This window comes from Globicephala melas, chromosome 7 (genome assembly GCF_963455315.2).
Source record: "Globicephala melas chromosome 7, mGloMel1.2, whole genome shotgun sequence".
Classification (NCBI taxonomy): Eukaryota; Metazoa; Chordata; class Mammalia; order Artiodactyla; family Delphinidae; genus Globicephala; species Globicephala melas.
The window spans coordinates 61970723-61986356 of NC_083320.1; the positions used below are offsets into that span (position 1 = coordinate 61970723).

General features: G+C 38.3%; 1 protein-coding gene across 1 annotated transcript in view; it reads right to left on the reverse strand.

Moving 5' to 3' along the window:
- Positions 1–15634, reverse strand: part of UBR3 (ubiquitin protein ligase E3 component n-recognin 3) — a 230774-nt gene that overhangs the window by 80389 nt on the left and 134751 nt on the right. The window contains exon 25 of the mRNA XM_060302279.1: positions 4889–5038. Within this exon, the coding sequence (XP_060158262.1) occupies positions 4889–5038 (150 nt within the window). The remainder of the gene's footprint in view (positions 1–4888; positions 5039–15634) is intronic.

Genomic DNA, 15634 nt, shown 5'->3' on the forward strand with positions numbered 1-15634 from the left:
CTTATTTGTTGAGAAGTTTCTGATTACTGATTCAATCTCTTTACTGGTTTAATGTCTGTTCAAATTTCCTATTCTTCTTGAGTCAGTTTTGGTGGTTTGTGTATTTCTAGGAACTTATCCATTTCATCTAGGACATCAAATTTGTTGACATAAAATTATTCATATGTCTTTTTTTTTTTTTTTTTTTTTGGCGGTGTGTGGGCCTCTCACTGTTGTGGCCTCTCCCGTTGCGGAGCACAGGCTCCGGATGCGCAGGCTCAGCGGCCATGGCTCACGGGCCCAGATGTTCCGCGGCATGTGGGATCTTCCCGGACCGGGGCACGAACCCGTGTCCCTGCATCGGCAGGCGGACTCTCAACCTCTGCGCCACGAGGGAAGCCCCATATGTCTTTCTTATGTCTGTAAAGTCTATAGTAATGTCTCAACTTTCATTTCTGATTTTAGTTATTTGTGTGTTCTCTCTTTTTTTCTTGGTCAGTCTAGCTGAAAAAATTATCAATTTTGATAAGATTTTGGCTTTGCCGATTCTTTCTATTGCTTTTCTATTCTCTGTTTTATTCATCTAGGTGTGGTATTGGCACAAAAACAGATATATGCATCAATGGAACAGAATAGAGAGCCCAGAAATAAGCCCACACACCTAAGGTCAATTAATCTTCAACAAAGGAGGTAAAAATATACAATGTGAAAAGGACAGTCTCTTCAGCAAGTGGCGTTGGGAAAGTTGGACAGCCGCATGTAAATCAATGAAGTTAGAACACACCCTCTCACCATACACAAAAATAAACTCAAAATGGCTTAAAGACTTAAAACATAAGACATGACACCATAAAACTCCTAGAAGAGATCATAGGCAAAACATTCTCTGACATAAATTGTACCAACGTTTTCTTAGGCCAGTCTTCCAAGGCAATAGAAATAAAACAAAAATAAACAAATGGGACTTAAAGACTTAAACATAAGAAATGACACCATAAAACTCCTAGAAGAGATCATAGGCAAAACATTCTCTGACATAAATTGGACCAATGTTTTCTTAGGTCAGTGTTCCAAGGCAACAGAAATAGAACAAAAATAAACAAATGGGACCTAATCAAACTTACAAGCTTTTCCACAGCAAAGGAAACCATAAACAACATCAAAAGACAACCTACAGAATGGGAGAAAATATTTGCAAACGATACAGCCAACAAAGGCTTAATTTCCAAAATATACAAACACTCATACAACTCAACAACAAAAAAACAAACAACTCAATCAAAAAATGGGCAGAAGACCTAAAGAGGCATTTCTCCAAAGAAGACATACAGATGGCCAATAGGCACATGAAAAGATGCTCAACATTGCTAATTATTAGAGAAATGCAAATCAAAACTACAAAAAGTACCACCTCAAACCAGTCAGAATGGCCATCATTAAAAAGCCTACAAATAACAAATGCTGGAGAGGGTGTGGAGAAAAGGGAACCCTCCTATACTGTTGGTGGGAATGTAAATTGGTGCAACCTTAAGGAAAACAGTATGGAGGTCCTCAAAAAAACTAAAAATAGGGCTTCCCTGGTGGCGCAGTGGTTGAGAGCCCGCCTGCCAATGCAGGGGACACGGGTTCATGCCCCGGTCCGGGAAGATCCCACATGCCGCGGAGTGGCTAGGCCCGTGAGCCATGGCCGCTGAGCCTGTGCATCCGGAGCCTGTGTTCCGCAACAGGAGAGGCCACAACAGTGAGAGGCCCACGCACCGCAAAAAAACAAACAAACAAAAAAACCTAAAAATAGAATTACCGTATAATCCGGCAATTCCACTCCTAGGCATACATCCAGACAAAACTATAATTCAAAAAGATACATGCAACCCTATGTTCATAGCGGCACTCTACACAATAGCCAAGACATGGATATAAACTAAATGTCCATCGACAGATGAATGGATAAAGAAGATGTGCTACATATATACAATGGAATACTACTCAGCCATAAAAAGAACAAAATAATGTCATTTGCAGCAACATGGATGCAACTAGAGATTATCAAACTAAGTGAAGTCAGTCAGAAAGAGAAAGGCAAATACCATATGACATCACTTATCTGTGGAATCTAAAATATGACACAAACGAATCTATCTATGAAAGAGAAACAGAATCACAGACATAGAGAACAGACTGGTGGTTGCCAAGGGGGAGGGGGTTGAGAGAGGGATGGAGTGGGAGGTTGGGGTTAGCAGATGTAAGCTTTTATATACAACGGATAAATGACAAGGTCCTACTGTATAGCACACAGAACTATGTTCAATATCCTATGATAAACTATAATGGAGAATATTTTTTTAAAAAAGAATGTATATATATGTATAAATGAATCATTTTGCTGTACGGCAGAAATTATAAATCAACTATACTGCAATTTAAAAATATTGATTAAAAAAATGTTCAATGAACCAATTTCTTCAAATGGTAAAATGCATTTGGGGGCAGGGAGACAGGCACAGGAAAGATGAAAAGGGAATTTATTAATTAAAAGACTACAAGAGGCCCCTACAACTATAAATTAATTAATTAAACAAAATAAATAAGAAACAATTGGGGAATTTTGAACACTGACTAGATATTTGATGATACTGAGGAACTAAGTTACTTAGGAGTGACTATGGTTATGTTTTTTTTTAAAAAAAATCCTTTCTATTTAACAGAAACAGTGAAATATTTATAGATGAAATAAAGTGATATCTGGAATCTGCTTCAAAATAATTCTAGGGGGAGGGAATAAATAAATTAAAATTAGCCACAAGTTGATTACTGTTAGAGACTGATGGGGACATGGAGGTTCATTTTACTAGTCTCTTTACATCAGTACATGGTTAAAAGTTTCCATATTCACATGTAAAAAGATAAAAGAAAAAGGGAAGAGACAAATCAAAATAAATAAAGAATTCAGAAGTAAGGAAAAAGTAAAGAGAGGTAAAAGGTGACAGGATGTCAGTGGGTGGGTGAGACTCAGAAGGAAAGGAGACAGTCAGAGATTTCCCTGGCTATAATTCCCAGTTAAAATCACCCTTGAGGTTTAATGCTTTTAATGGTAGTTTCTTATTCTTTTTCTCCTACCTTAAAATGATAAAAGAACTGTGGTATAGTGGAATTATCTAATATCAATACATTGAGATAGTGTACAAAATTGTTAAAAGGGGATTAAATGAAGTAACACGTCAAAGCAACTTTTTTTTTTTCCCCAGTATGTGGTCCTCTCACTGTTGTGGCCTCTCCCGCTGCGGAGCACAGGCTCCGGAAGCGCAGGCTCAGCGGCCATGGCTCACGGGCCCAGCCGCTCTGCGGCATGTGGGATTTTCCCAGACCGGGGCACGAACCCGTGTCTCCTGCATCGGCAGGCGGACTCTCAACCACTGTGCCACCAGGGAAGCCCTCAAAGCAACTTTAAAAATATAAAATAATGAACAAGTAACAGTCTAAAACAATAACATAAGCTTCATTAGGGCAGGCATATTGTTTTGTTTTGTTTATTATAACAGTGGTGCTCAATAAATATATGCGAAATGAATGAATGAATGAATAAAACATTAAGTTGATGATTATACAGTATTTGGTGAAGAAGTTATAGAAAGTCAAGTGGCAATAATCTAATAAACTGATTTCCTTACAATAGTAGAAAAGATAAGTAGCTGCAAAATTAGCCAGTACTCCCACACATTTCCTTTTTAGTAGGCATTTCTGGTCTTGACAGCTCTACTGCAATGTCCTGTTCAGTGAGGGTTTCCCAGATCAATTTCATGTTTAAACAAGGAGAGTAGTAAGACGAGAAACTAATCTGCCAGGCACCATATTAGATCCTTTTGCCTATATTACATTACTTAACCAACACAACAATCCTCTGAAGTCAGTATTATCTCTATATTTAAAAGAAAGGAACAAACGTGGCCAGATTATGTCAAGCAATACCTGTATTAGAATTCAGAGGAATGTCTTATATCTAACTCTTTCCACTTTATTAATTCAAAGAGTAAACACCCTAGAAAAAAATGCTCTGGAGAAATATGTAAGTCTTTTATTTCTCTTTGCTCCACACATACTCCTGTGGAAAAAGGATTACATCCATTAGGACTGGAGTGTCACAGTTATCACTACCTCAAAATACTTCGATATGGCAGAGGATAGAGAGCATTCAGACAAATCCTTCAATTTTTTTTTTAATTGTTCTAACCATAGATTGGCAAACATATCAATCTGCAGGCTGTTTCAAGAACGAACGCTTCGGGCTTCCCTGGTGGTGCAGTAGTTGAGAGTCCGCCTGCCGATGCAGGGGACACAGGTTCGTGCCCCGGTCCGGGAAGATCCCACATGACGCGGAACGGCTGGGCCAGTGAGCCATGGCCGCTGAGCCTGCACGTCCGGAGCCTGTGCTCCGCAACGGGAGAGGCCGCAACAGTGAGAGGCCCGTGTACCACACACACAAAAAAGAACGAATGCTTCTAAGCTCAAGAAATAAGGGCAAAGCTACCTGAATATGCCTTATATAATTAAAATATTTAAATTGACAACATTTATGAGCTTAAAATGCTTCTAGATTTTAGATCAATTAAATTGCCAAGAAAGCTGAACTCAGTTTTTGGCCACCTGGCATTGGTTATATTGCATCACACTTTAAAGAAAAAGATTGTGTAACATATTCTCTTAAAGGCTTCTTCCAACACTCATGTCCAGGAAAAGTGAGATAAAACCAGATTAAGAATGTCTGCTAAACAGATCTAAATAGATCCTTGCTATAGATCTATAATTATTATGTAAACAAAAATATAGCTTTTAGTTAACAGAGATACTTATTAATTTACTGTAAATACTTCATCTCTAAAATGGTCCCACTAAAAAATTACTTTGATTTTACCTGAGGATGCTTGTAACAGTACAACCAATCCTGTAGGTCTGTCTTCAGAGGAGGGGCCACTCTGTCCACAAATAACACAATCATACACTGCCTCAGAAACTTGTGGTTCTGCTGTGGTGATCTCCATAGGAATATCACTCTCTGGAGAATCTGAGGGGAAAAAGTTGCAGCTCTTAATTCGTGAAAAGAAAAATCTCTCTTCGATGAAATTATGGAAAAAAAAATCAAGCTAAAATAATTTTGAACTTCAATATCAACAAATGTATACAGTAATAAAACTATGGGGAAATTATCTTGCTAAAATACTCAGGAAAAGACAAAAAATGCAAAGAATTGATATAATGAAAGACTTTAAATAATATATGGTTAAATACACTTCTGATGTTGTATCATTCACACATAAAATTAAATCTTAAAACACAGACGCAAAGATATTTGTATCCAAAAAATTCTTTTTTCATACTATAATTTAAGGAAGTAAGGGGGAGATCATTTGCTTTAATTTTCTTTGAGGCACCTCAGAGGGGAAATTTATAATAACATGGCAGCTCTTGGAAAGAAATGGCAATATTTATTAGGAGATAAAAGAGGAACGAACTATTTCTCCTTTCTTTTAATTGTAGTTATTATGATTATATCTTAGTGATAATAATTATCAATATATATTTATTTATGTAGGGAAAACATTTATATATGACCATATATATTAATAAAGGAGAACTATTATAGAAAATAACAGTAATCTTTTGATGATATGTCATTAACAGCAAGAAATAAAATATTGAGTCAATAATCATTTCCAGATAAAAATTCTTAAATTCATGAAGATCAGTGACATCCATAGTGGCAAAGAAAGGAGTCGGAGTAGAGGGGACTAGGAAGATCAGGGAAGCAGAAATGATTTATGACATGTTTAAAAGATGGAAGCATATCTAAATAAATATGTTAAAAAATGACAGAAATCGAAAAAGAAAGATATCAAGTTAGGATATGTTTTAATAAGAATTCATGCAGATAAACATATATCTGATATTTATTAAGACTGAGAGGAAAAGGGGAAGAAACCTAAAACAAAACTTTGGATAATGCTCCAAATTAATGGAAATTAAAAAAGAAGCCAATGAAAAAACCAGAGAAAAAACATTCAACAATATTTGAACAGAATCAAAACCAGAAAGCTCAACGTCTATGAAAACAAGATTAATGGGTCAAAATGAAAAGAAGATTTCAAACGAAGTACCAGGGGCCATTAAGATTTGACATGTGATTACTTTGTTTTTTAGGGGAAAATTTTTAGTACAGAAAAGAGGGGATGTGTCTGACTGATCTCAAGTTTCAAAGAGGGGATGTATCTGATTGCTCTCAAGTTCAAATACAGAAATACCTGATTAAAGTGACATGAAATAATTCCGTCTCACGTTAAGTGCCAAAGAACTAGAATTTCATTAACTCTATCTGACACACAAAGATATTTTTCCTTCTTTTATATCTCGGTACAATTAACTTGAAAACTTCAAGGAAATCCTAATACCAAAATGCGTTATCAAAGAGACTGCTAACTTACCTTTTCTAGAGTTTTTAAAAGTAAGGCTTTACAATCTTCTACACACACAGTATTTTTAATTCTAACTTTAATAATTACAGACACTAATGTCCCTTTTTTCCTTCAAGAAACTAAAAAGATTATAGTTTACTTCTTAAAAGAGGAAAATTACTGCTTTATAGAACTCATTAATCCTACAATGAATTAAAATATATTATTGGTAATTTATGATTGATTCTATCATTCCAGTACCCAATTTCAAAATTTTAGTTAAGATTTTAAAAGGACCTATGACCGGGGCTTCCCTGTTGGCACAGTGGTTGAGAATCTGCCTGCCAATGCAGGGGACACAGGTTCGAGCCCTAGTCTGGGAAGATCCCACATGCCGCAGAGCAACTAGGCCCGTGAGCCACAACTACTGAGCCTGCGCGTCTGGAGCCTGTGCTCCGCAAAAAGAGAGGCTGCGATAGTGAGAGGCCTGTGCACCACGATGAAGAGTGGCCCCCGCTTGCCGCAACTAGAGAAAGCCCTCGCACAGAAACGAAGACCCAACACAGCCATAAATAAATAAATAAATAAATAAATAAATAAATAAATAAATAAATAAAAATAAATAAATAAAGGACCTATGACCAAATGTAATTACTGTTTCTCACCTATAAAGACATGAAAAAATATCAAGAGCACCCTATTCTGAAGAAGTCAGGCTCAAAAGAATGCATATTAGATATAAATGGCTACATAAAGAACAAAAACAGGCAAAACTAATGTATAGGATTAGGAGTAAGGATACTGGCTACTCTTGGAAGAGACAGTGACAGAGAACAAGAAGAGGGATTGTGGGATGCTGGTAATATTCTGTTTCTCAATCTGGAGGCTGGTTACACAGTGATATTCAGTTTTTAAAAGCTCAAAGAGCTCTATACTCATGACACATGCACACTTATATGTGTAATAGCTCTATACTCATGATAAATGAGCATTTCTATGTATATGCTATATTTCAATAAAAAGGTTTTAAGCCCAACTAAATGAACAGCATAACTGGGTATATTCTGTAATAAGTATTAAAATAAAGATACTTAATTCTGCCAACTACATGTACACATCAACATCTGCACATATTTTCCACACAAAATAAAATCTAAAAGGATGTGTCCTACAAATTGACACAATGAAGAGATTACAATGATTTTCTCTAGGTAAACTAAATGGAGGCAGATGCAAAACTGAGAGAGTAACAGTCAAAGGTGATAAATGTAAGTGCTACCAGAGGCCATTCTAATCATGAAAGCATTCTTGCTACTAATAACCCTTTCAATTCTTAAAATTCTACTTTGACTTCCAATACAATTAAAATTTTAAATGTGTTTCGGTGTAAAATTGACACTTTCCCTTTTGAAACAAAAGTGCCTGTTTTAAATTACCGTGATTAATATTATTACAATAAAGGCAAAAAAATTAATGAAGTGATAGTTACCTCATCTGTTTGGTTTAACATGAACAGACAAGAATCTATCTGAATTAAGTAGGTGATTCTTCTGAATGTTATTTCAATTCGCCAAGTTCTACTTACAATCACTCTGTTAGAATGACTGCAAAATGGCCCCAATTCTCCACTCCTCCCTGTATCTAAGATCTTTGCAAGGTAACTGCAACTTCTCCCAAGAGGTAGAATTTATTCCCCAATCTTTGTATATGGGCTGCCTTGATTTGCTTTAGACAAAGAGAATTGTGGCAGAAATAACATGCCTTTCCAAGACTAGGCCTAAAGTGGTCTTGTATATTCTCTTTCAATAGCTCTCCCTCAAAATCTCTCCCCCAACATCTCTCTCCCTCTCCCTCTCGACCATACCACTTACGTGAGAGTAAGTCTGGGGTAGCCTGCTGGAGAAGGAGAGAGCCCACCTGGAACACAGCCAAGTTGTCCCACCAGCTCAGGCCAGTCCCAACTAACCAACTATCAGATCGTTCTTGGCACATGTTTTGTTTTTGTGTTTATGGAGTTCTGTGGATGAATAGAGAAAAGAATGGGAAAATGATGTAGGGATATATTTAGTGCCCTCAGAATCATGGGAAATATATTTTTGTTTGAAAACATTATGCCTCCCTGAGGAATAGTCAACTGCCATACACAAGTACCACAGGGCAAAGTGTGGTCTGCAGCCCAGTGGTAGGCACAGAGAAGTTTCTTTATTGCATAAATTGATGCTTGGTTTTAAGAACACACAATACACTTTAATTTTTAACTACAACTGAGTATTTGCTAGTAACCTACCAGGTGAGTTACTATTTATAAACTAAGCACACTACTAGAGTTTACTGTTTTCTACTAGGAAGCCTGTGACAACTGCCACTATTGCAAAACTCCTGCTGTGCAATATCATTAATTCTGGTAAAGATGTACAGTGCTGTCCTGAACTGATCGTCATTTTTATTACTGACATTCTTGCTTTCCTCTTCTTTTTTTTACTTGGTACAGAGAGGAACTTCTCATTCCCTTTTTAAAAATAATACCATTTTAAAATAATTTTAGATTTGCAGAAAAGTTTTGAAGCTACTACAGAGTTCTCATATGCCTCACACCCAGTTTCCCCTTAAATCTTATATTAGCGTGATATGACTATCACAGTGAACTAATATTGATATATTATTGAGCAATTTTTATTGATATAATATTGATAGATTAAAGTCCATATTTTCTTCAGATTTTGTTAGTTTCTACCTAGTATCATTCTTCTTTTCCAGGATCCCATCCGGGATACCGTATTACATTTAGTTATCATGTCTCCTTAGGCTACTCTTAGCTCTGACGGTTTCTCAGACTTCCCTTGTTTTTGATGACCTTGACAGTTTTGAGGAATACTGGTCAGGTATTTTGTATAACATTCCTCAATTGTAATTTGCCTGATGTTTTTCTCAAGGTTTGTCTGAGGTTATGGTTTTGAGGGAGGAGGACCACTGAGGTAAGGTACCATTCTCATTAACATCCTATCAAGGGTGCATAATATCAGCATGATTTATTACTGTTGATATTGACCTTGATCATCTGCTTTAGGCAGTATTTGCCAACTTTCTCTCCTGTAAAGTTACTTTTTCCCCTTTTCCACACTGTACTTTTGAGAAGGAAGTCGCTAAGCACAGCCCACACTTAAATAGTACAGACTTAGGGACTTTACTGGTGGTCCAGTGGGTAAGACTCCATGCTCCCAATGCAGGGGGCCTGGGTTCGATCCCTGGTCAGGGAACTAGATCCCGCATGCATACGGCAACTAAGAGTCCAATGCCACAACTAAGAAGTCCGCATGCCGCAAGTAAGAGCTGGCATGCTGCAGTGAAGGTCTCGCGTGCCACAACTAAGACCCAGAGCAGCCTAAATAAATAAATAAATATATATATATTTTTAAAAAAGAGTAGGGAGTTATGTTCCACCTCCTTGAGGGTGAAAATCTACATAAATTATTTGGAATTCTTCAGCATGGGAAATTTGTCTATTCTCCCTCATTCGTTTATTTATTCAATCCTTTACTTATGGTAGTATGAACTCATAGGTATTCGTTTTATACTTAGGGTTATAATCCAATACTACTTTATTTTCTTGTTCAAATTAGTCCAACTTGGCCTTTGGAAGTACTTTCAGTCGGCTTCTGAGTCCCTCTGACATACTGCCCCACCTCCCACCCACCAGTGTGTGTGTGTGTGTGTGTGTGTGTGTGTGTGTGTGTGTGTGTGTGTGTGTGTGTGTGTGTGTGTGTGTGTGTGTGTGTGTGTGTGTGTGTGTGGTACTTCCTAACTTACGTGTGTGTGTGTGTGTGTGTGTGTGTGTGTAGTACTTCCTAACTTCCTAGAGCTATGAGATGCTCCAGGCTCATCTTGCATACTCCCTGCCCCAGTTCTAGAAGTAACCATTTCTCCAAGGAGATCGGCTTCCTTTTTCTTTTAATTTTTCATATATTTTTGGAGAACTGTATTAGAAACCAAGATCTGGGGCACTGGGTGTGCTTGTTTCTACTGGAGTATCTTTACTTCTAGGCCCTCTCCACTGACACAGGAAGGAAAACTATGTCTGCATACTAACTTGTGTATATGCATGTACCCATAAATATTTATACATATGTAATTTCACCTGTATCTATATTAACCTAAATGTGAGTTCATACTGATGTCTCCAACTCTAATCCATTAAAACATGGACATTCCAGCGTCTTCCCTTGCTTAGCTGTAACCTCCCACTCCAACAGTGAGAAATCAAGTTCCAATCATCTGCCATCTATATACAGGCATACCTCAGAGATATTGTGGGCTCGGGTCCAGACCATGACAATATAGCAAGTATGGCAATAAAGTGAGTCACATGAATTTTTTTGGTTTCCTGGTACATATAAAAGTTATGTTTATACTATATTGTAGTCTATGAAGTGTGCAATAGCATTATGTCTAAAAAAACAACGTACACACCTTAATTAAAAAATACTTTATTGGTAAAAAATGCTAACCATCATATGAGCCTTCAGCAAGTCTAATCTTTTTGCTGGCGGAGGGCCTTGTCTCAAGACTGACAGCTGATGACTGAGCAGGGTGGTGGCTGCTACAGGCTGGGGTGGCTGTGGCAGTTTCTTAAAATAAGACACCAGTGAAGTCTGTCATATTGACTGACTCATCCTTTCATGAATGATTTCTCTGTAGCACGCAATACTGTTTGATAGTATTTTACCCAGAGTAGAACTTCTTTCATAATTGGAGTCAATCCTCTCAAACACTACCACTGCTTTATCAACTAAGTGTATGTAATATTCTAAATCCTTTCTTGCCATTTCAACAATCTTCACAGCATCTTCACCAGGAGTAGATTCCACATAAAGAAAGCACCTTCTTTGCTCATTCGTAAGAAGCAACTCCTCATCTGTTAAAGTTTTATCGTGAGATTGCAGCAATTCAGTCACATCCTCAGACTCCACTTCTAATTCTAGTTCTCTTGCTATTTCCACCACATTGTAGTTACTTCCTCCACTGTAGTCTTGAACCCCTCAAAGTCATCCATGAGGGTTGGAATGAACCTATTCCAAACTCCTATGTATGTTGATATTTGACCTCTTCCCATGAATCATGAATGTTCTAAATGGCATCTGAATCCTTCACAGAAGTTTTCAATTTACTTTGCCCAGCTCCATCAGAGGAATCACTATCTATGGCACCTATAGCTTTGTGAAATGTATTTCTTGGGACTTCCCTGGTTGCACAGCAGTTAAGACTCCGTGCTCCCAATGCAGGGGGCCTGGGTTCGATCCCTGATCAGGGAACATGCGTGCCACAATTAAGGAGCACACATGCCACAACTAAAAAAGCTGGCGAGCCGCAACTAAGGAGCCTGCCTGCTGCAACTAAGACCCGGCACAACCAAATAAATAAATAAAATATATATTTTTTTAAAAAGACACTGCTTTAAAAAGAAAAAAAGAAACGTATTTCTTAAATAATAAGACTTGAAAGTCGAAATTACTCCTTGATCCATGGGCTGCAGAATGGATACTGCAGGCTTGAAAAACAATATAATCTCATTCATCTTCATCAGAGCTCTTGGGTGACCAGGTGCATTGCCAGTGAGCAGTGATATTTTGAAAGGAATCTTTTTTTTCTGAGCAGTAGGTCTCAACAATGGACTTAAAATAGTCAGTAAGCCATGTTGTCAACAGATGTGCTGTCATTCAGACTTTGTTGTTCCACCTATAGATTACATTTAGAATGACTCTTAAGGGCCCTAGGATTTTTGGAATGGTAAATGAGCATCGGCTTCAACTTAAAGTCACCAGCTGCATCAGCCTCTAACAGAAGAGTCAGCTTGCCCTTTGAAGCTATGAAGCTAGGCATTGAGTTCTCTCTAGCTACGAAAATCCTGGATGGCATCTTCTTCCAATATGAGGCTATTTCACCTACATTGAGACTCTGTCATTTAGTGTAGCCACCTTCATTAATCATTTTAGCTAGATCCTCTGATTAATTTGTTGCAGCTTCTACATCAGCACTTGCTGCTTCACCCTGCACTTCTGTGTTACAGAGATGGCTTCTTTCCTTAAACCTCATGAACAACCTCTGCTAGCTTCAAACTTTTCTTCTGCAGCTTCTTCACCTCTCTCAGCTTTCACAGAATTAAAAAGACTTAAGGCCTTGCTCTGGCTCAGGCTTTGGCTGGTTTAATCTTATATCCAGACCACTGAAACTTTCTCCATATCAGCAATAAGGCAGTTTTGCTTTCTTATCATTCGTGTGTTCACTGCAGTAGCACTTTTTTTTTTTTTTTTTTGCGGTACGCGGGCCTCTCACTGTTGTGGCCTCTCCTGTTGCGGAGCACAGGCTCCGGACGTGCAGGCCCAGCGGCCATGGCTCACGGGCCCAGCCGCTCCGCGGCATGTGGGATCTTCCCGGACCGGGGCACGAACCTGTGTCCCCTGCATCGGCAGGCGGACTCTCAACCACTGCGCCACCAGGGAAGCCCTGCAGTAGCGCTTTTAATTTCCTTCAAGAACTTTTCCTCTGCATTCACAACCTGGCTAACTGTTTGGCACAAGAGGCTTATCTAGGCTTTCGACATGCCTTCCTCACTAAGCTTAATCATTTCTAGCTTTTGATTATAAATGAGAGACGTGCAGTTCATCCTTTCACTTGAACACTTAGAGTCCACTGTAGGATTATTAATCGGCCTAATTTCAACATTGTTGCGCCTCAGGGAATAGGGAGGCTCAAGGAAAGGAAGAGAGGGGGATAGCTAGTCAGTGGAGCAGTCAGAACACACAAAACATTTACTGATTCAGATCACCATCTTATATGGGTGAATTCGTGGCACCCCAAAACAATTACAATAGTAACATCAAAGATCACTGATCACAGATCACCATAACAAATATCATAATAGTGAAAAAGTCTGAAATATTGTGAGGATTACCAAAATGTGACATAGAGACACGGAGTAAGCAAATGCTGTTGGAAAAATGGCACCAATAGACTTGCTCAACGCAGGGTTGCCACAAACTTTCAATCTGTAAAAAACACAGTATCTACAAAGTGCAATAAAGCAAAGCACAATAAAATGAGGTATGCCTGTATGTAAGTGCTCAATTTCAGTATACATGTACAGTGGTTTCAGAACAGTTAACCCATTCGCCATGGCAGAAACTTTATCAACTACAGTACAACGCTTATGTGCAGTTCCTTTTGCCTTCAGTCTTAAGCAATTCCACTCATTTCCAAGTTAAGCTCCTTTTTCCCATCCCCTTCAATGAAGTTGTTTCATACATTTGTAATATACAGTTAGATTCTCTTGATACATTCTGTATTCCATCCTGAGACCTCCAACCTCCTAAATGACTTTTTAATTTGCATACTTAAGATTCACTCTGTTACAAAGTCCTATGGGTCTTGACAAAAGCATAGTGTTATGTACCTAACTTTATAGTATCATACAGGATAATTTCACTGCTCTACAAAATCCCCTATGCTTCACCTACTTAGCCCATTACCACTCCCAAACCCTGGCAACCACTGATTTGTTTACTGGCTCTATAGTCTTGCCTTTTCCAAAACGTCATGTAACTGGAAACATACAGTATGTAGCCTTTTCAGACAGGCTTCTTTCAGTAAGCATACACATTTACGATTCACCTACATCTTTGCACAGCTTGATACAGCATTCCCTTTTATTGTTGAACAGTATTCTATAGTATGGATGTACCAGTTTATCCCTTCATCTATTGAAGGACTTCTTCACTATTTCCAGTTTTGAGCAATTATGAATAAAGATGCTATAAACATTCATACGCAGATTTCTGTGTAGACATAAGTTTTTATACCAGTTGGGTAAATACCTCAGAACATGATGGCTGTATCACATGGTAAAACTAAGTTTAGCTTTATAGGAAAATGTTTCATTCCTAAACGAAAAAATTTCAGGAGAAAGAACTTTTTGTATCTTTTTTTTTTTTTTTGCGGTACGCGGGCCTCTCACTGCCGTGGCCTCTCCCGCTGCGGAGCACAGGCTCCGGACACGCAGGCTCAGCGGCCATGGCCCACGGGCCCAGCCGCTCCGCGGCATGCGGGATCCCCCCAGACCGGGGCACGAACCCGCGTCCCCCGCACCGGCAGGCGGACTCCCAACCACTGCGCCACCAGGGAAGCCCGAACTTTTTGTATCTTTAATTGACAATACATGGAAAAAAACCTGAGTTAATGTCAGATTTACATCACTGTAACTGGTTCTTTAAAATTATTAGTTAATAGTATTAAAACTATATAAACACTTATCTCCATCTAGTGGCTACCAAAGAGTAGATATATAAAGTGAAATACCAATTTCAGAAACTTATGTTGACTGTTTACCACAGCACTGTTAGTTATAGCAAAATCAAAAACAAACTGAAAACAAAGTGAATATCCAATAATAGAGAGGTAGCTGAGTAAAGTACTTCATTATGGGCTATTATGAGCTTTCCCTCCCTCCCCTCAAATAAAGAAACGGAAGGAAAAGAAACAAATTAGAGCAGTGGTTCTCAACTCTGGCTGCACATTAAGAATCAGCTGGGAAATTTCAAAAGGTTCCTATGCCTGAGCCCCACTCCCAGAGACTCTTCTTTAACTAGTCTATAGTGGATCCCAGGCACAGATATTATTTTAAGGGGGATACAATGATTCTAATGTGCAAAGTTGAGTACTACTGAATCAGAACTACTAGAGAACACCTGGAGGTATTACTGAGGTAGAGAGCAGCAAAAAGTGATCCCATTTGGTAAAGCAAACAATGATCAAAATCAAGGAAGAAAGAAAGGGGGAGAGGGGAGAAGGAGGGGAAACCTGATATGAACATATAATTGTAGTATGTTTGTATATGATTATATAAATACAGAGAAAAGCACAAGAATACACCAAGCAAGCTGTAAGCATGGGTCATGGAAGGAGAAAAAAGTAATATGGATTAAAAATATTTATATTAATCCCGTGTATATAACATTGCATACATATGCAAGCACATGTGTGCATAATGATATCTGGGATAAAAAGAGATCTACAGATACTAATTTGCAGGGATATTCATGATACATTGTTAAGTGTTTTAGAAAGGAAGCTGTACCCCAATGTTCATAGCAGCATTTATAACAGCCAAGATACAGAAGCAACCTAAGTGTCCACTGACAGATGAAATGGATAAAGAAGTA